This window comes from Protopterus annectens, chromosome 13.part0 (genome assembly GCF_019279795.1).
Source record: "Protopterus annectens isolate FY-2018-M chromosome 13.part0, PAN1.0, whole genome shotgun sequence".
Taxonomy (NCBI): domain Eukaryota; kingdom Metazoa; phylum Chordata; order Ceratodontiformes; family Protopteridae; genus Protopterus; species Protopterus annectens.
In genome coordinates this window covers 503,199,449-503,220,142 of record NC_056747.1, presented here as the reverse complement: position 1 = coordinate 503,220,142, position 20,694 = coordinate 503,199,449, and the positions used below count along the sequence as shown (strand labels likewise).

At 34.0% G+C, this 20,694-nt stretch overlaps 1 protein-coding gene across 1 annotated transcript in view; it reads left to right on the top strand.

Moving 5' to 3' along the window:
• Positions 1-20,694, top strand: part of LOC122787923 (dynein beta chain, flagellar outer arm-like) — a 5,188,001-nt gene that overhangs the window by 1,035,310 nt on the left and 4,131,997 nt on the right. The window contains exon 26 of the mRNA XM_044054850.1: positions 19,153-19,316. Within this exon, the coding sequence (XP_043910785.1) occupies positions 19,153-19,316 (164 nt within the window). The remainder of the gene's footprint in view (positions 1-19,152; positions 19,317-20,694) is intronic.

Here is a 20,694-nt window from a genome sequence, read left to right as displayed (position 1 = left end):
TATATTACATTTTAGATTATGTCAAAATATATAAAAATGTTTATGAAGTTCAACATTCAAAATGTTTTAAAGTTTACATTTATTCAATGTGCATGTTATATAAAATATTTTTTATTTAGAGTTGTTTTTAACTATGTGCTGTATAGTTTTCCGATTTTGTATATATTATCTGGAGTTAATGTAGTGGTACCTTTAAATGAGTGAGCATGGTGGTGACATCATGCATTTTAAACAGTATTTAAATGAATTCATTATGGAATGTAATTAGAGTCTGATGAAGTCCCCAGTTTAGAGGATGAAAGCGCTCAATCTGTATGTTTTTTATGTGGAGGAATAAAGACAGCTTGTACTGAAGAGTTGGCTGACTACAAGTGATTCCTGCTGCTGACAGTGTTTGCTTTGGGACATTTTTCTTTGGTATATTATAGACACTGTGGTTACTTTTGGTTGTTAACAGTACACGTTATCATGCCAACATATGGTAAAAAATCCTAGATATTTCCCCATTCCAAACTATGTAAAGGAAAATAGTTGATAGGTGTTGCACCCTATGGCAGGATCAGATCACTATGTTGAAGATATGGCTACTGTCTGTAAATATTTTCATCACCTGTTTTCAGATGTACACAACTGTACTTGTGCATCTACAATTGTCTGCAGTCGTGCTCAGTCATCTGCAGGAGTACATGAACATGCCCATTTAGATGCTGTTTTCACCTGAGTTCAGTGCCCATTGAGTAAGTGTTGGAGGTGATACCACTTCACAGCATTTTTTTTACACAGCCATATGGTGTGAACACTTGGGACTGTCATAAGCAGTTTTCAACAGTATACAACCATGCTGCAGACTATGCAGTACTTCTCATATGAAGTGGCATTTGGTTATATCAAGTCAAAAAAGTATCGTCAAATACAGAGACAGCTAGGGTGGATTGAAGTGGAAAGCTACCCTAGAAGCAAAGTGTTAGAGGGAGTGATCAGAGATTCCTTTCTTCTGTGCATACTGGCATTCATAATGCCAGTATTGTATTTGCTGTCAGAACAGAACTGAACCTCTTTAGCACTCCATGTGTGGCATAACCTTGAGCTATAGTAGCTTCTTGTTACAAATGTAACAAGCAGTTAAAAGTGCAGAAAAGAATTTTTGTGCTCCTCTGTCATAGTTGTGGAGTGTAGACCTGGACCTGGTTTGCTGCTTATTGAGGAGCTCCAGATCATGAATGGAGTTTTCTCCATAAGTTTGAGGAGTGCAAAATGGGGAAGAATGCAGCTGATACATCACCAGATCAGGTTAGGATTTTTATTTTGCTCCTTAACTTAAAGTTGAGGGAGCACCAGATCTGGGGACAGCACAGGGCACCAGAATGGCTAGGTACACCACTGTTCTCAGAAATTCTCATGTAGTTATAGCCAACAGAGTAGAGCAACGGCATCATTAGCCATTAAAAATTTTCACTGAGAACAACAACAGCACTCCTTCTGTCATCAGTAGATTATTTCCTAAGCTGATACTCTTAGTGAATACACAGATACTTGTGATGGACTACAATTTAGAATGAATTTTGTGCCTTGTATGTTTTGAAGAATTAGAGAAACCCCAGAAAGATTTGCATATTGTAGTGTGCCTAGATAATTTATTAGTCACTTGGTAGGCAGAGAGTAAGCATTTAGTCACTTGGAAGGCAGAAAGTAAACACTTAAAAGTTATTGAAAGTTTCAAAGACATTGCAAGCATGTGGTCTGAAAAAAAAATAAAAATTTGAGTTTGTCAAGCCATCGATTCAATATTTAGGACATGCACAATATAAAAAAAATGCATGCGTATTTTGGCTGAGGAGGTGAACGCAATTTATGATGTGTTTGCTTCTCTGCCTCCACTTGTATGAGAGTTGCAAGCACATGGCCTTTGGATGAGACAGTAAACTGAGGTCCCAGATTTCCAAGTTGGGAGGTACCTCAGCTAGATGTAAAGGATCTCATGGCACTTAGTAAAAACAGAAGGGGCTACCTTATTTTTTCTACATTCTATACAATATTTACACATTTCTTTCATCATATCATAAACTTACTCATTATGTACACTTTAATATTCTTCACTGATTACCCTCTAATCTCTTGAGCCACAGTACCTTTCTATTTCCAACAATATTTCTTCATTGTCCTTTTATGGTGATATAATAGCTATTCACATCTTTTCCACAAACCCAATATTGTCATAAATAAAACATTATTCCATTGATGTTTCTACCTTATTTCCTTCTTTGTAATTGCCAAATATTGTGTTCATGTCCACATTCATGTCCATATTTTCAAATTATTTCAATTTATAAGCCTTTTTGAAAAGATCAAAAAAACTCTTCTTTTACAGTCCAAAAAATAATATTGCAATGTTTCTTCTGATTGCATACGTTACACACTCTCTCTATCAAATACCTTGTATGTCATATCCTTTTACAGGCAGTTTATCCAGTCCCCATTAAAAAAAGAAGAAAAAAATACACCTTTCAAATTATTTTGTTTTTCTTTAATTGCATCTTTCACATCCTTTCCTACATTTTCCCATTGAAATACAAAATATTTTCTTTCATTATTTTTGTACCCACTTATACTATGTTTTGACATAATTTATTTCAATTTTCCATATTTATACCTTATTTTCATATTCTTTACCTTCCATATTTTCACATTTTTTTCCTTTCCTGTACTTTATTTCTCCCTGTATATAATCATATTTTGAGCAATAATATTCTTATTACTGTGTTTCTTTTTTTATGTACTATTTTAGTCCCCAAAATAAGTGCATCAAAAAAAAAGATTTATTAAATTAAGTTCTCCCCCACCATTTTGTTCATTATGTGCTGCTATTCCTCTTTTCACTGGATTTAATCTTGAACCCCTTAAGATGAAAACAAACAACAAAAAAATAATAATTCTTTTACCGTACAACACAGAAACATGTATGCACCACTTATGCTAATTACCCAGTATTTATATATTTAACATGCATGTGCATTTTTCCTTGAAGATAATACCTCCACTACTCTGTCAATTTACTTATTTTTTAAGCATTTTTCTCTCCTTTTCTACCCTAGCCTGATATCTTTCAAATCACATACACTAATCTCATTTTTTGTAAAACAAATTCCCCCATTATATACTCCTTCCCCAAATCTTTTGCTTTTCTATTTATTTAGATACATATCTATTTTCCCTAACAGTTCTTCTGTTTTTACAATTACTTCTTTCATCCTTACTTTATTTTTTGCTACATCATCTGTATAAGACAAGATTAAAGGTAGTGCTCTTGTATTATTATTTTTCTAGCTTGATTCTTCTAAGCCATTCCTTCAAGTGCTTATAACTGCATTCATCGCTATCAAAAATAGCCACATACTCATTGGATACACTTATTCCCCCCACACAGTTTCTGTCTTAATCTTTTACCCTAACCAGCCATTTAGCATTACTGATACCAATGATACTTAACAAACCAACTTAATAACTGTTATGACATTAATTCCTATACCATGTTCTTTTAAAATATTCTATATTTTTTATGATTTATACTGTAAGTGGTTCTTGCAACATCACAGGCAACCTTTTTCCTTGATCTTTTCCATTTTCTGTATTCTGTATTAGCACTTTTATTATCACACGTATCTCTCTTACCTCTCTTTTCTTTATACCATGTACACCCCGAGTTATTACATCATTCAAACAAATCATCCTTTTCTGAATAATTTTAATAAATAATTTCAGTTTCACTGAAATGTGTTTTCTGTCAAACAAAGTAGACCCATTTTGAATGGGTCTACTTTGTTTGATAGAAAACACATTTTACTGAAACTCATTTCATTGACGCCTCATTGAGCACAATTCACTGAAAGCACACTTCACTGAAAACTCATTTGACTGAAACTCATTTTGTCTAAACAAGTATATGCCCTGTTCCCCACTGTAGTGCGATCCTGGAGTTATATATAGTACGGGAGGAGTGGGGGGGGGCACAGCCTCCCACACTGGGGGCTGTGGGGGACATAGCCTCCCCTATTTTAAGTGTTGTAAATCATAGACATGGATTCTTACAAGTCAAATGAATAACTCCTTCCAGAAAATAATATATACCCAAACTATGTAGGGGCCTATGCCCCTCACACTCGCCAATGTGGGGGGCTGTGCACCCCACAACCCCCCCCCAACTATATATACTAACTCCAGGATCACACTACAGTGGGGAACAGGGCATATACCTGCTTAGGTTAAATGAGTTTCAGTCAAATGTGTTTTCAGTGAAGTGAGCTTTCAGTAAATTGTGCTCAGGGAATTCATTTTCAGTGAAATGAGGCTTTGATGAAATGAGTTTCAGTGAAATGTGTTTTCTGTCAAACAAATTAGACCCATTTTGAATATATTGCATAATCTGTTTCTGTCTTTAGATGCCCTGTCTTGTATGTAAACTCATTTTCCTAACCTAAATCTGCCATTTTTCTTTAATTTTATTATTTTAAAGTCCAGAGTCACTTTGCCTTTTTCTTAAATTACAATTAAAATCACCTGATGTAATAACAGATAAGGTAATTATTACATATTTTTTTATCTCTTCAAACATCCTTTTTCTTTCAACTACATTTATATATGCATATAATGCAGTTAAGCTCACTGGATTAAATGTATTTATTAAATCACGTACTAACATGGTGTAGTGGTGCAGCTGTTAATGTTGTCACCTCACAGCAAGAAGTTCTCCAGCTTGATTCTTGGCTGGGGTGCCTTCTGTGCAGAGTCTGCATGTCCTGGGTGCTCTGGTTTCCTTCCATATTACAAAGACATACGTCTGGAGCATTTCAGTCCCTGCCTCCACTGAAAATTGGCTCATTCCACGTCAGACTTTCCCAGTAAACAAGTGTTAAATAAATAAATATATACATAAACACCCTACCTGCTGACACTAATCTCACATTCATCATTTTCACACTTTCATTTTCAGTAGGTACTGCAATCCCACAACATACATTCATTCATATTGTCCTCACCACTTTTCCCCACAGCTTTTCAAACTTTCTTCTTTTACTTGTGTCCACAAACATATCTTGCAAACAAATTGCATTTGTGCCATTTTTACGCCCTTCAAACTCTTATCGTTCTTTTGACATTCTTTATGCTGTTTATATTTAACAATACCACATTGACAGTAATATTTTCTTTTTTTCATCTCTATCACATCATTTGTTTTTATTTTTCTTCTCCTTACCCTTCATGACTTGGATTTCTGACTCTACACTAGTTTTCCCTTCTTCTTTCTCTGTGTCAAGTGCATCATATTTATTTTCATCAAAATTAATTTTCTCTTATTTTGCTATATTTTCTCCTTCTGTATTAAGATTTCCTTCTTCCTGTAGTCCTGTTTTTGTATCTTTTTCTTGTTTCCTCAACCCCATTTTCCACTATATTCTCCAGTTCTTCCTCTTTATCTATCAGTTCTTCTCCTCACTCTCTTACTTCCCTATGTTCCCTTTCACTTTGTTCACTATTCACCTTTTACTAAAGGACACTCAAACCAAAAATAGTTATCACTCCCACATTTCCTGCAATCTATTTACAGTGTTTCCTCAAATAACCATATTCACCTCATTACCTACATTGCTTTTTGTTACAGTTCTGTGTAACGTGACATATCACAGTTAACAAAAAATGCATGCTTTGGGTCATCTCCCTTATTTTTTATTCCCTTTCTTACCATTCACAATTAACACATTAGATACATGCTGCATTATATCCTCTTCTGCATTCAAAGTTTCCCATACCTCCAAAGTATCCACTCACAAATTTCTTTTATCCAACACTTTTTTGTCTCATACACTTTGACATACTTTCAAAAAATATATTTAAATATATTTTAAATTAATTTTCATCCATGTCCATAGTTCTAAACTGTATCAATATTTTTCTTTCAGCTTGCATATTTATGTTCTGGTAAACATACTCATTCCAAGGACTTCACATTCATTTAATTGTTCTGGCAAAAAAAAAAAAAAAAAAAAAAAAAAATCAGAAGTTACTTCTCAAAAAGATTAAGTTCCTAAATGTATTTGGGTTGTAATGTCAGTTATGTGATGAAACATTGTCAAAAACAGAATACTTGTCAAAGAATTGCTCTGTATTTTTGTTTAGTTTTTTACCACTGCTCTTCTCCTATCTACTGGCCTCCATTCTGCATTGCCCTGCTGAACATTGTCTCCTTTGTTTGTATCTGCTGCTGTTTGTTTATTTCAGCCACTGCTTCATAGGTCAGTCTTTTAACTGCCAAACTTCCTTTTTCATTTTGTTGCTTTTGTTTTCAACACTGCTTGCATCCCTTATTGAGAGTATACCTGTAAAGCCAGCTACTCTGGCAGCTGGATATGCTCCCTCTTCATCTTTCCCGTTCTCCTTCCCTACTGTTTCAGCTCCATTACGCTTCTCTTCTTCTCCCAAAAAACTCTAGACTACCACACTTCACAGCTTCATCTTGCCTTTTCCTGGCTCATACTGCTCCATAATTAACATTTATACCGATATTGCCAAGTCTCTTAAAGTCGCAGCCATGACATCTGTGTCACTATTCTAAACAGAAGCAACATTTTCTTCCAGTACAGAATCCTTCATGTGTACTGCAACAGCTTCATTGCTTTCCTCTCGAGGTGAACTGAAGGTCCTGCAAGTAGCCTCTGGTGCTTCCTAGCAAGTTAGTGCCATGGCCGAATTTTCCCTAGTTAGTGTGAATAATACCCCAGATCTCTACTGAAAAGAGGCCATTGGGCTAGTTGGTCTAACCTGTTCAACAAAGTTTAAATAAATAAGCTTAAAACATGTTGTAGGTTTAGTAAATCACTGTGGGAGAATTGTACCAAATTAGAAAACAGTACTGTTTCCCATGTATAGACTACTGAAGGGACACTTTCTGTAGTAATTGGAATGAAAGGAATAGAATGCATTTAAAAGATGTAAAGCATTATTAACATGATGTAGTGTTGCATTATGAGCAAAACCTGCCACTAACATTAACTTGTGGTGTTTTTGCATATGGCATTGGAATTTTAATTCATATGGGTGGCCACGGTGGTGCAGCGGTTAGCATTGCTGCCTCATAGCAAGAGGTTCTGTGGGTTGATCCTCGGCTGGGGTGCCTTCTGTGCAGAGTCTGCATGTCCTCCCTGTGGTTGCTTGGGTTTCCTCCAGGTGTTCCAGTTTCCTCCCACATCCCAAAGACATGCTGTAGGTGGATTGGATACTCTAAATTGGCCCTAGGCATGAGTGCGTGCATGTGTGTGCCTTCCATAGAAGGATGGGCACTGGGGGGTGGCACCTCAACAACGTAAAACTCCATGAGCGGACTGGTGATCCACTGTGGTGACCCAAAACCGGGAAAAGCCAAAAGACGAAAAAAGAATTGGAAATTTAATTCATAATGTTATATCTCTAGGTGAAAAACAACTTATTTATGATTTTAGAAGTCTTTCTTCATCAGAATATTCATAAATTGGGAAAGAACCTGTATCATAAATTTTGTAGTAAAGAAGTTCCATTACTACCTTTGGAGGTCAAATATTTATACTCGTTACAGTGTTAACTTTTGTTAACACATTTTGGGATCATAAAAATGTGCCTAGCATGTCAGCTTCTTCTTTCAGGAGATGGACTATAATTTTATCAATTTATAATTACCAGACTTTGTGCAGAATCTAAGAAAATAAATATAAAATGGCTAACATGACCAAGATACAAGATAAAAAACAACTTTTATTAAAATGATAAGTGCTTTCATGTCACACAGGTGCTTCATCAGATGTTTGTGTCTTTCGGCTTTTTCCTGGTTAGGGGTCGCCACAGCGGAACTCCGGTCCGCTAATGATTGGCAGTAGATTTTTACGCGCTGGCTTGATGGGCCTAACGCACAACCTTCACGAAGGAACACCCATTCACGCATGTCACCACACAGAAGACGCTCTAACTGAGAATTGAACGGGCAACTTCTAACTGTGAGGCGACAACTTTACCACAGCACCACCACCGCAGTCTTCATCAGATGATATAACAAAATCAAATCAGTCAAGCCCTTTAAATACCTAATGATACAAAGCATGTGATTTCAGAACTGATTTTAAAGGTGCAGCCTCATTCAAACCTGTCCCCTTATATGCATTGTAGCTTAAGTATCCATTGAAGTTCAATACATTTAGTCTTATCGGACACATCACCACCCCTCAGACTAATAACCAACAACAGTTGTTGAACAAGAAATTCAAAATTGTGACATTTACCCAGTATATAAACATGTTTAGTTAAGGTATAACACATCTCATTTTTCTTATACCATATAAATGTTCCAAAACCCACTCTCTAAGGGAACGATTTTTCCAGTATAGAAACGAGCAGTATGTATATTGAACTAAATAAACAAGACTGGTACTAGTGCAGTCAGTATAAAAATTAAATGTGTATGTATATCCTGCATCAGGATGCACAAAATTAATGGAAGATGAAATGTACCTACATATATTACATGATCTTCAAAGGACTGTACCAATCCTAGCAGATAAAACATGTGACTTAAGGAGGACATTTATAGCATGGTTGCCATTTTAAAGATGGAACATTTCAAATAAAAACCTAGGCCGGTCACCCAGGATATTTTTTTAATTTTACATCCACTATTAAAATGGACAATTTTTTCTTGATAATATCACACACTGTATTCATATGACTAGAGTATGTTAAAGCTATTTTTACTCCATCTGCTCCTACTTCCCCTTCCAAATTCATGATTAGATTGTGGAACATAAGGCTTTGTATAAGAGGTTCTCTTTGATAACACATCTCTAATAAATGCATCAGTATCAGTGCCTGAATAGTCTCTATCAATAAAATTATGCTTCATCTTATCAAAAACAATGTTAAGTTCATCATCATTAATTAATCTGGGTGCTCTAATGAATTGTCCTCTAAGGGCATTTTTAAAGGTATAGCCAGGATGCATACTTGTCATATGTAATGTACTATTTCACTTGCATTCTTTCTTATATACAGTAGTAATGACATTACCAGCAATATCCTTCCTAACCAAAACATCTAAAAATTGTATCTGTGAAAATGAATATTTAGCATTAAACTTTAAAAATGCAGCAGTATCATGCAAATATACAATATATTCATGTAACATCTCAATCGATCTATTCCAGCCAAAAACATTGTCAACAAAACAATCATAAAATGAAGGCATTACCCTGAGCACTATATCTAATTCCCGTATGCTAATACCATATTGGTGTAGTTACTGGCACAAACTGTGCCCATAGCTACACCAAACTTCTGTTAAAAAAACTGATCATCAAAGATGAAGACATTATTAGTGAGGATGAGCTCAAGTAGCCAACAAATAGGATTAATCTTACTATTAGCATAATCTGCAAGAGTGGATAAAAAACATTCTAATGCTCTCAATACCTATATCATTCGGTATGACAGTATGTAAAGAATTTACATTGTGTCACAAAAATGTGTGGAGTGAAAGGGCTTACTGTTTTAATAAAATTATTTTTTTTTTATCCTGTACCTTGGTCATAGTAGCCATTGTATATTTATTTTCTTCGTTTCATATTGTTGCTGGCGTAACCTATTTAGTTATATATCTTTTGCTGTATGCAGAATCTTCCAAGGAGATGACACTACTCAGGGTCTGTTGAGAATTCCATCACCAGAAACCACTGATAAAAGATCTGAAAGAATGATCGATGAAGTGTATACATGTGAATATAGTTTATCATTTACAAGAAGGACCAGTAAAAGTTGTTATGATATCATGAATGACTTTGACATACAGAGAATTAGTGGAAGGTGGGCCTCATATAGTGGATGAGAGCTCAAAAGTACATTTTAAGAGAACACAGGATTCTGTTCTGGGACCTTTTCTGTTTGGCATCTGCTTTTTCTGAAGTAAAAGCCAATGCAAAAGGGCTCTGGCTGCCTGTGTTTGCAGATAACTACAAGCTAGGAGCAGTCATTTAATCTCAGAATGACTTAGCCATTCTGCAGGAAGGTTGATCCTAAATAAATAACTGGTGCCAAAATCATAGACTGAAACTAAATGCTAGAAAATGCATTATTGTATCTTTTTGAATGGGAAGTCATTTATTCCAGGCAAAGTGAGTATTGCCTTGTATTTCCTTTGTTCCTATGATCCAGAGATTGAATTTATGATGAATGAGTCCACAGTGCATAGACTTTTGCCTTACTTAACTGAACTCTAGTTTTCCTCATTAGTGGATTTTTTCATACTGTTTAATCTTAGGTAACGGTATTATTTTGTCTTTTAAACTGAGAAGAGACAATGTAATATACCACTTTTGTTATTTAGGTGTATAGTAGTACCACATTTCCATAAATGTGAGCCTAGATTACAGTATAAAATGTGACCATGCAAGAGAGTAACATTTGTATAATAAAATGCTCCTAAAGAGCACACTTGGTCTTTTTGTGTGTTCTTTCTGAAAACAGACTATGCATATATGTACAATTACATGTATGCATTATAGATGTGTAACATATTGTGGCATTGTGGCTGTTCACTGCATGAAAATTGCTGTGTATTGTGTTAGAAATAGTTTATATGATACAGATCCTTGTAGAGGAGTATATATATATCTGAGTAAATGCTATAATTGTAGTAGATCAGGTGATGTGATACTCCTAATGGAAAACATCTGATAGAGAAACCCTGTTAAAAGGAAAGCTAAAAGCACAATAAATCAGCATGGTTGCCTCTTATGAAGTGAGACTGATGCCTGGAATAGGGACTTTACATAATTTCACTATGGATAGAACACATGGAGACCTGGAAACTGCAGAAACAGTGAAGTTACACCTGTGGCCATACCAAACTCCTTGCACAGGCAACCTCCTTTTATATAGCACTAAACAGGCAATTGACTTCCCATTAATTGACTAATGCAACTGATTGTCTGACTAATGTGCTGTGAGAATTTAATCAGCATAAGTCCCTTTACAGACTTTTAAAGGCAGATTCTTATTTTAACAATACATAAGATATTAGAACTACCTCTCTGCTAGCACAAAACCATTGTTTGAATCACAGTGATGGGTTGCAGAATGTTGATACCCCATCTGGATTCCTGTTAAACAGTCCAGACATGTTGATCAATGTGTACTGGAAGGGTTGGGGAGAGAGTGCTCATCAGTACAACTTATTTTTTATTGCAATTTGTTTGTCTACCCAGCCATTACCTAATAAATAATATATAAAGTAAAAGGCTTACATTGCAGTCAAACACTCAAACACTTTCTTTCAATGGCTGAATACCTTTTTTAGAATTGCTTAATTTTCAGTTTGATTAGCACACAGGATGCTCCATACCTTGAATGTATTGGGACAACACTTCTCCCAAACCTACGTCTGATGTGCCTGTATACTCTGGAAAATAACAATACTAGTTCTGCGGCATCTGTCTTAATATTCATGTAACGGCACAGCTTCCGGAATTTTTGTAGAGAATTCCAGCAATACTAGTATTTATTAACTCTCATTGTTAGAGTTTACTAGTTTCCCAAAAGTGTCCATAGTAATATGTTTATATGGCTCCCTGTGATGTCAATGGAGGACTCCTAAATCAAGGACAGGTTGCTTTTTTTGACATTCTGGACAAGAAACGTATACCTTTTTTCTATCTCTGCCATTATGCCTGCCAAACAAAATCTGGCTAATACACTTGGTTTAAGTTTGGCAACCCTCAAGTGATTGACAACCCTCTAATGACCTCTTGACCCAAGACTACAGCCTACTTTAAAAGTAGTGGCTTCCAAGGTTTTGACAATAGTAAATGATGCAGAATTTCCTCACTGTATTTACTTACTCTGTGTAAGAGGTCATTGTTTGATTTAAAATAGGGGCAGGAAGTAATGTGAACCGATTGTTAACTTACAGTGTCAGTTATATTCTATCTTGCCTTAAAGTATTATCATCCCATTGTACCTTTTTACAGTTATTATGGCGTACCTGTAATTTTGCTAATGCAGGATTATTTCCTTCACTAGCTTGTCTTGAAGTGAAAGGTAAACCTTCCCTGCCCAAACACCAAAAGTACAGATTTTTCTGTCTCTCTCTCCCTACAATGGATGGTTCTAGGCAGAGATTTCCTTACACTTTATATTTTCCAGTGTCTAAACAAGCATCATGAGAGTTCCCTTGTTAACAGAAGTAGGATTAGAATGCATTTTCTTTACAACCTTACTTTAGTACTTAACTATCATTTCTTTACTCTGTTGGTCCTCACTTAAATTATCTTCTTCTGTTTTTGTCTCTTCTTTTTTGGGCTTATAATTCTCTTTGTGCAGCCATCTGTCTTGTACTGATTTTAACTTCAGGGCTATCCATCTATTTACCTTCAGTTCCTATACTGATTTCTCTTACAACAGTGGATTATTTTTACTCTACCATCAGAACAGATTTCTGGTAAAATACCGGATCCTTTTTACTACCTCTCCATATCCAGATTCTAGCCCATTTTAGCTTCTTTGCTAACTCTCATCTCCTTGTTTTTATTCCAAACCTATATATGTTTCTTCACCTGTGATTGATTCTGGATCTCTATATGTTTCAATAACTTACTGTCTCCCTATTTCTATACTGAATGGGCATATCAATCTATTCTTTACATCTTCCATAAAAGCATCAGCCAGACAAACTGTGTCTGTGGAGTCTCCCTCGTTCCATATTTCCACAGTGCTATAAAATGGAAAAAAATATATTTTCCTATTGTAACACAATGAGTCAGTTTATGGGCTACAGCTACAGGATGCAAAGATTTTCTTAGAACAGTTACAGTTTCTAAATTCTACCACTATGAATGCATATTACTTCCACTTTTAGTTTACTAATTTTCTGTTTACATACCAGAGGCATTTTGATAAGAGCAGATTATGCTTCCAGGGTGTGGCAGTGCCTGAACTTCTCTCCCTTTCAGAAACTTTGTGCATGTTACTGGTTTGGTTGTAGCAAAGATTATCCCATTGCAAAGGAAAAAAATAATTTGTAGACTGCATTTTCAGATTATACATTTGTACTGCTAGCGTTCCTGAGGATATTAATGGAATAAATATTCCTGTGTGAACCTTCCCCCACATTTGAAACAAGTTAACCCTTTAATTGCTATTTTTTGTCTCATAAGATTACACTGTTCTTTTTGCATCTCTAGATTAAGAAACAGACAAATCAGTTTTAAACAATATGTCATTAATGACGTATTCTACTAATGTTACTAACATGTAAGATTTGTAGGAATCACTTTGTAACACCCACTTAATTTACTGTGGCACCAGAAAATGCTCTTTTAAATCTGTTTAATGCTAACATTTCTATTTTCATTTTATTGTTACCATCAGGTCTTAACCACAATTTCAAAATGCATTTTAAGTCATGCATCTGAGCTGTTAGCAGTTGGTCAGCATTAAAAGTCTATTTGTCAAACTGTATAGCGTGTACTTCAGAAGCTGTACCAACCCTAGCTAACAGTTCTTTTTAAAGTTTCTCACAGCTGGTATAATTAGTCTTCTCTATGCCCATTTTGGCTTTCCTGCTTCTTCTGCATCTGAGGGGAAAGTACCTTAACCCATTCTAATTTGTCCCCTTTTTCTTGGATGGCATATCATTCAAACACCACCAAATATGATACTTTTTTACTGTTTTATAGCAGGTACATTGCTGGGATTAGCTGTCTTGTTAGCTAGTATTGCAAACTGCTATTGTAGCCGTAGTTCCTTGTTTCCCTCTACATTGCATCCCACTAGGGTTTTAATAATTCTTACATGGTTATAGGTTAAAGAAAACATACAAGGAAAGAAGTAGAGAATACAATTCTCATTAGTAAACACACTAGGAACAATAGCAAAATGTCTCTAGTTATTTATTTTATTTATTTGCAGTTTGTTTGACAGGATGGTCCATTGGGCCACGAGGAGCCCATTTTCAATGGAGTCCTGGAGAGAAAAGCTCCAGAAAAATACAAATATTGCAAATTACAAAATTAAAGAGTTACAAAATTACAAAATATGAGAGAACTGGAAAAATACAAGGTAACAACATTGCAGTAAATTGGCATTTGAAGAAGCAAATTAGTCCAATGCATGAAAAAAATTCTTTACAAACAAAATTACAATTCTTATAACATATGCTAGTTCCTACAGTTTATTAGTTAGAATTATAAGGTTAAAGGAGGCTAGTTGCTGTAGTTGCAAACTCCATAGGCAAACATTAGCTCAAAGAAGTCATGCAGTTGGCAGCAAAGATATGGTAAGGAATGGTGTATTTGTTGGGTCCTTGGTCAACAAGTAAGAGCACACACCACCTCTATAAATCTTAAAAAGGCACTGGAGGTGCAAATTTGAATAGCCCTTACTTCTAATAAATTGTTAGTTTCTCTGCTACGCTACCTAATTGAAATTTACCTGGGTCCCCATATCAGTGTCTGTAACTATTAATTTTACCACCCTGGCTTACTGTATACCTAAGAACCATGGGGCTAGGTATAATAAAATTGCATATCCCTTACTAGGTACTTCAAAAAAATTATTAATTTCTTTGCTCTCAAATTGTAGTTTACCTAGGTCCACATATCACTACTCTGCCTACTATACATGATGTATGGATAGTTTTAATCTATCTGTTAATGTGAATGGATTAAATAATGGAAACAGAAGAAAATCATTAACGGGATATCTAAAATTAAATAGAGGAGACATTATATTCTCACAAGAAACTTGCTTGATAGATAAAACTATACAATATTTAAATAACTTGGGTTATGAAATGTTATAATCTGTTTCCTTTAACAAAACACGGAGAGGAACTACTACACTTTGGAGAAAATCTACTGTAATGCCTAAGGTCATGGAATCCATTAATGATCCCAAATGAATGTATACATTTGTAATAATTAAATATAATGGCAAACTCTATACACAAGCTAATTTTTACTGGATCCTTGGAATAGGTGCAAGAGTGACTAAAGATCACTTAAATTTACTACAAAGTCATTGGAAGGATAGTTTAATTTCAGCAGGGAATTTTAACTGCATATCTAGTATAGAAGATACAAGTGAACAAAAAAAAAGCTAAAATGCTGGCATCAGCTAAAGCACTAAATAGATGGATTAGTAATAATAATTTAGTTGATTTACTAGTAAAAGCAGACGATAAGTCTTCACTCATTATTTTTCTGTGCATGGGATGCAAACTAGAATTGATAGGATTTATGCCTCTATAGATATACTTAATAGAGTGAATTATTTTAAAACTACTCCTTGTCCTTTATCTGAGCATAGTGCACTAAGTATTAATATATAGTAATGGATAAAAGGACATTTCAGATTATTTATATAATTCCAGGATATATGATAAAATTAAAATAGTTTGAATTACCTTAAGGAATATATCAATTTTTTTTTATCTTTGAATGATAATAGTTGGGTTAGTAAAGTCAAAATATGGGAACCCTTAAAATGTATATTAAATGTAGAATGGGGAAATGGGCTAGTAATAAAGTATAAGAGTAGGATAAGGAGTCGTTAGAAATGCAATATGAAATACACAAAGCAAGGTTATTTGAACAACAAAGAAATTAGATAATACTGAAGTCATTAAAACATTAATGACAAAATGTCAAACAGTTTTAACATATAATGTGGAGATAGGTTTAGAAAAAATAAAATTTCCTAGTTATGTGATGACTTCAAAAAATCTACATAGATTACCTAACAGAAATAAGATGTTAATCCACCAGAAAAAATGCAGAAACAGCGATCCAAAAAATACTAAATCTACCAAAATGAAACACTATAGTCAGTAGGATGAAGAAGCAGTTTAAGGCTGTCTTTAAAACGAATATTTATTCACAAATAAAACCAACATAATTTTTTACAAAAAAAACCACGACTGAGTGCTTTCATCCCCTATCAGGGACTTCATCAGAATCAATTAAAACACACAGTAAACACCCTTATATACTAACAAATTAATTAACCTATTTACAAAGAATGAACTTTTAAAGGTGCCAGGTATATAAACCATGATATTTTCAGGATAATTCAGAGTGACAAAATAATGACAAATAGTGACAAAATAATTCCTCCCTCATGGAAATTTTCTGTAATCTCAACTCTATCTAAACAAAGAAAGGATAATAAATTAGTTTCCTTATATAGACCTATTTTACTATTAAATGTATAATATAAAATATTTACTTCAATTTTCACTACAAGATTAAGAGATATAGTAGATTAATTAATACATTACGTATTACAATATAAAAAGGGTAGTAACTATTTTAGATTTAGAAAGAGGAATGAACAAGTAATTGGCTTAGAGAGCTTTTGATTCTGTAGATCGGAACTACTTGTTTAAAACTTTAGAAGTGTTTGCATTTCCAGAACAGTTTATTGGAATATTAAAAAAAAGTATAGAGACTCCAAAGCATATGTTAAAAGTAGATCTTACATTTCTTGAGAATTCACTTTAAACAAAGGCAAAAAGCAAGGGTATCCCTTGTCACCTTTATTATTTGCATTAGTTATCAAAACCTTAGCTAACAGTATAAGCAATGAAAAAAATGATGGATTCTCAATTAACAGAGATTGTCAATCTAAAATACAGGTGTTTGCAGATTATATTTTACTAACTATAGGAAATTTAACTTATTCAATCAAGGAAATAGATGAGGAAATTAAAAAGTTTCAAGAAGTATCCCTGCTTAATTTTTTATAATAATAAAACTGCAACTTTAGTGTTAAATGAACTCCTAGATAGTAAGTTTAAAGATAAATACAAATATAATTGGGAAGGAAAAGAACTAAAATATTTAGGAATAAAAATCTGTCAAGATATAAATAAAATTATTAACAATAATTCTGAAAAAGTAATTGAAGAAATGTTACTTTTTATTTAAAAAAATGAATGATTTTTTTTTTTACTTTTCAGGATAGGTTAGTACTTATTAATATGACTATATAAACCAAGATTATATATACTTTGCATTAAATAGCTTTAATAACTGACAAAAAAACTTTTAAAGAAAATGGAAAAAAATGTTAACTTCATTCCTATGGTATGCTAAAAAACCAAGAATGCTTATAAAAATCATATGCGATTATGGGATCATGGTGGTATTAGCTTCCTAGATGTAGAATCTTATTCTATTGCTGCAAGCTTTAATTGTATGGATAGAGTCAACTTACACTAGTCAATGGAAAGCCATCCAGCAGCAGATTATACTAAATTCTTATAACTTTATTAAATATGATAAATTAGAAATATGTAATAATTCTTTCATCTAGTTAACATTTACCTTAGAAGGACATTTATTATAGTCTTTAGACTCTGCATATATGAAATCAGTTCTAAAACAGTTCATATGTTTTTAAAACTCCATTAATGTCAAAATGAAATGTGTATGCTTTCCCATTGCACACACCTCTAGATTTTAGGAAACTCAGAACAATGTTAAAATGAATTTACTAAAAAGGAATGGATTAGTATTATGGTCTGATTGATTTGAAAAAAGGAAAAGCTAAGTCCCCAGAATATTTAATGAAAGAGTACACGTTGGATGTGTCTGCTAACCAGTTAATGTTATCTATTAGTAAGAAATTAAAATAATTTGTGGATAATATGAGTGAAGAAGAACAGAGAAATTCCCCCCATTATATGAATATAAAAACATTATTATCAAAGGTAGATTAATCTTCAAAGGAAGCTTGTCCAAGGTATAAGTTAATTATAAATAATAATAATAATAAAAAAATAATAATAATAATTATTATTATTATTATTCTGATTCAAAATAATAATGATAATTTTGATGCAAAATTCTGGAACTTTTTAGACAGTAGTGGATTGAGTGACTCGATAAATGGTAAGAATAAAACTTGCTATTTAAATCAGTTAGTCAAACTTCTTTAAGTTTATATTGGAAAGTTTTTTTATGTGGAAATATATACACATAATACAACTTGAAACAAAGTACTTATCAAATCTTTTGTTTTCCCATACAGTCCTACATTTACGTTTTCACTTCATGTTTGAATACTCCTCCATTGGTGGTTGGTGAGTGTGAATGGGGATGGTGATTAAGTTGCCTTCTTAAAACAAATACCTGTTTTCTTAGCCATTCCTTTCAATATCTTACTTCTAGAGTTAGGATAAAACCAAAAATACTTAAACATAAATAATTAGATATTTACGCCATGACCAATGACAAATATATAAAATGTTATTTTATTATAATGCCATCAACTTAAACATAGATAATTAGATATGGGCACAAAGGTTAATGTCATCATCTTATCCTTAGATGACAAAAATGAATAGACACTTGTAGCATGTTGATGCAGCCTTCTCGAGAGTAAAACAGCCAAATATTCAGTTAAAAAGATTACAAATCAGGGGTACTTTTTAAGTTTAGGTAGCACTAACTTTGTAAGTTGACAGAATAAGGGTAAGAAAACATGAATAAGAGAAAATGAAATAAAAAAAAATCCTAAGGTAAAAGAGTACTATAGCTGTAGTGATTTTCAATAGCTATTGACAGTAATCATTCTAAATGTTTTAAATCAGTCATTTAAGGAGAGACATTGCAAACTTCTGAACCAAAATTAGGGACATCCCTGAAATTAAAGGTCAGCTGTAGATATGAATTGCAGTCTGAGTTAGAATATAAAAGCTGCTGTGGTGGTAGATAGTGTGGGGATGAACTCATTTTTAATACTCAACAGTTCATTTGACTGGGAGATAGCCAGGCAAAGTAAACATGTATATTGTGTGTGTGTGTGTGTGTGTGTGTGTGTGTGTGTGTGTGTGTGTGTGTGTGAGGGGGTATGTATAATATATATGTGTGGTGGTCTGTCATACATCTAAATTTACTTTTGTCAGCCTTTTTATTGTTTACTTGCTGTTGTCAACATGTAGAGACAGTTGACCGATGTTGGAGATACAGTCCACAGGGTAAGAAGACATGGTTAGATAGGTACTACTATACTCAAACTGAATCATTAATGTTCATTGTGCATGAAAAGTGCTGATTAACTAAAAAAAGTGTTTCTGCTATTTAGGCAACCTTGAGTATTTTCCATGAATATGGTTTCCTCTGGAAGGAAGATGTGATGTCTGCATTTTCAGATTTTTTAAATGGCAAAGGCAGATTCCGACCTATAAGCCATACTTCATCATCTGGAGTCAATTTTATTAAAGAAATAATGGAAGACACAAGTGAAAGGTACGCCATTCCTTTAATGGTAAAATTTAACAATTCACTTATGAATTAAATGGCTAGCTAAAATTAAACCATTTAACATCATTTCCCAACTTGTTGGTTCAGCTGCTGATTGTAACTAGCAGACAATCTACAGAAATTCTTTGTTTTTATTACATGCATTATTGAATTTTTAAATTCTACAACTTTTTGAACTATAAACCAATAAAAAGTGTAACCTTTTTTGAAGCCAAAATTTTTATATGGGTTGCCTGTCCTGGAAATCAGCTAATACCAAAAATGGCAGTCACTCTCCATCTCTCTCTATTTCTCCCATCCTCCTTGTCCTTCCCTCACCCACTCACTCTCTCGCTCGCTCTATTTCTTTCTTTCATTCTTTCTGTCTCTTCATAGATATTTCTTACATTAAACAACATTCTGCATTAAATATTTCTAAGATGTCTGGGCTACTCAGTCCAAATTCGAAATGATATATTAACATTCTTTCAAAAAAAGTCAGTGATTAAGATGCCAAACTCTCACAACTTTCTTGCCATCAAAGTGAGCTCTCTGTTACAACTTTGAGAGATTGAAGGTTGGCCAGTGCTTCATTAAAGTTGGGCAGGTAAGTACCTTCTTGGGGAATACCTTCCAATTTTAAATTTTTTGAGGAAATGTTTAACTTTTCTGTCAAATTTTGTTGCTAGCAATATGGACTAACGTCATTAGTGACTGTCAGTAAAAAAATTACCTCAGAAACTTATTTTTTAAACAGGACAGACCACCAATATTTTAAGGCTCCACTACCCACTTATCATACACTTTTTGGGTAGGGACATGGACCTGGGTTCCAATGCCTTGGTTATTCCCTCATCAATACACATGAAAAGAAAAGGTGTATGGGAGGCTTTTGTCTTGACCCTGGCTTCCTGTTCACCTCAGCTGCCAATGAGTGACTCTTCTGCAGCAATATCAGGTTTCTTAGACCACTCATCCATTTCTCCTGGTTTCTGTGGTGTTGCTCCTCAGGAAGCCACTAAAGACTGAGTGGAAGGCACATTCTCTGAGTCTGTTTGGCTGTCCTATTTTAGGCAAGGGATAATCATGCTTGTTATTGGAAGAAAGAGCAGATTTGTTTGGGGAGTAGTTTTGAGGAGCTTGATTCCTGAGAGAAGGTCTTTCAGGAAAATGAAACACAAAATTAGGTATTCTTCTTTACCTGTTTCTCCCTCACCTTGATTAGAAGAGAAGAAATGGCTGGGTTTTGCTAAAAAGTTATTTAAAGCCTTTGTCTTTGTACTCTGAGTCTCCCCTTTATTTTAAAATTAAAATATTATCTCTCTCTCTCAGAGTCTGATTGTTAGTCAGAGGGTCAGGAATTAGACTGTTTTTCTCAAAGTAT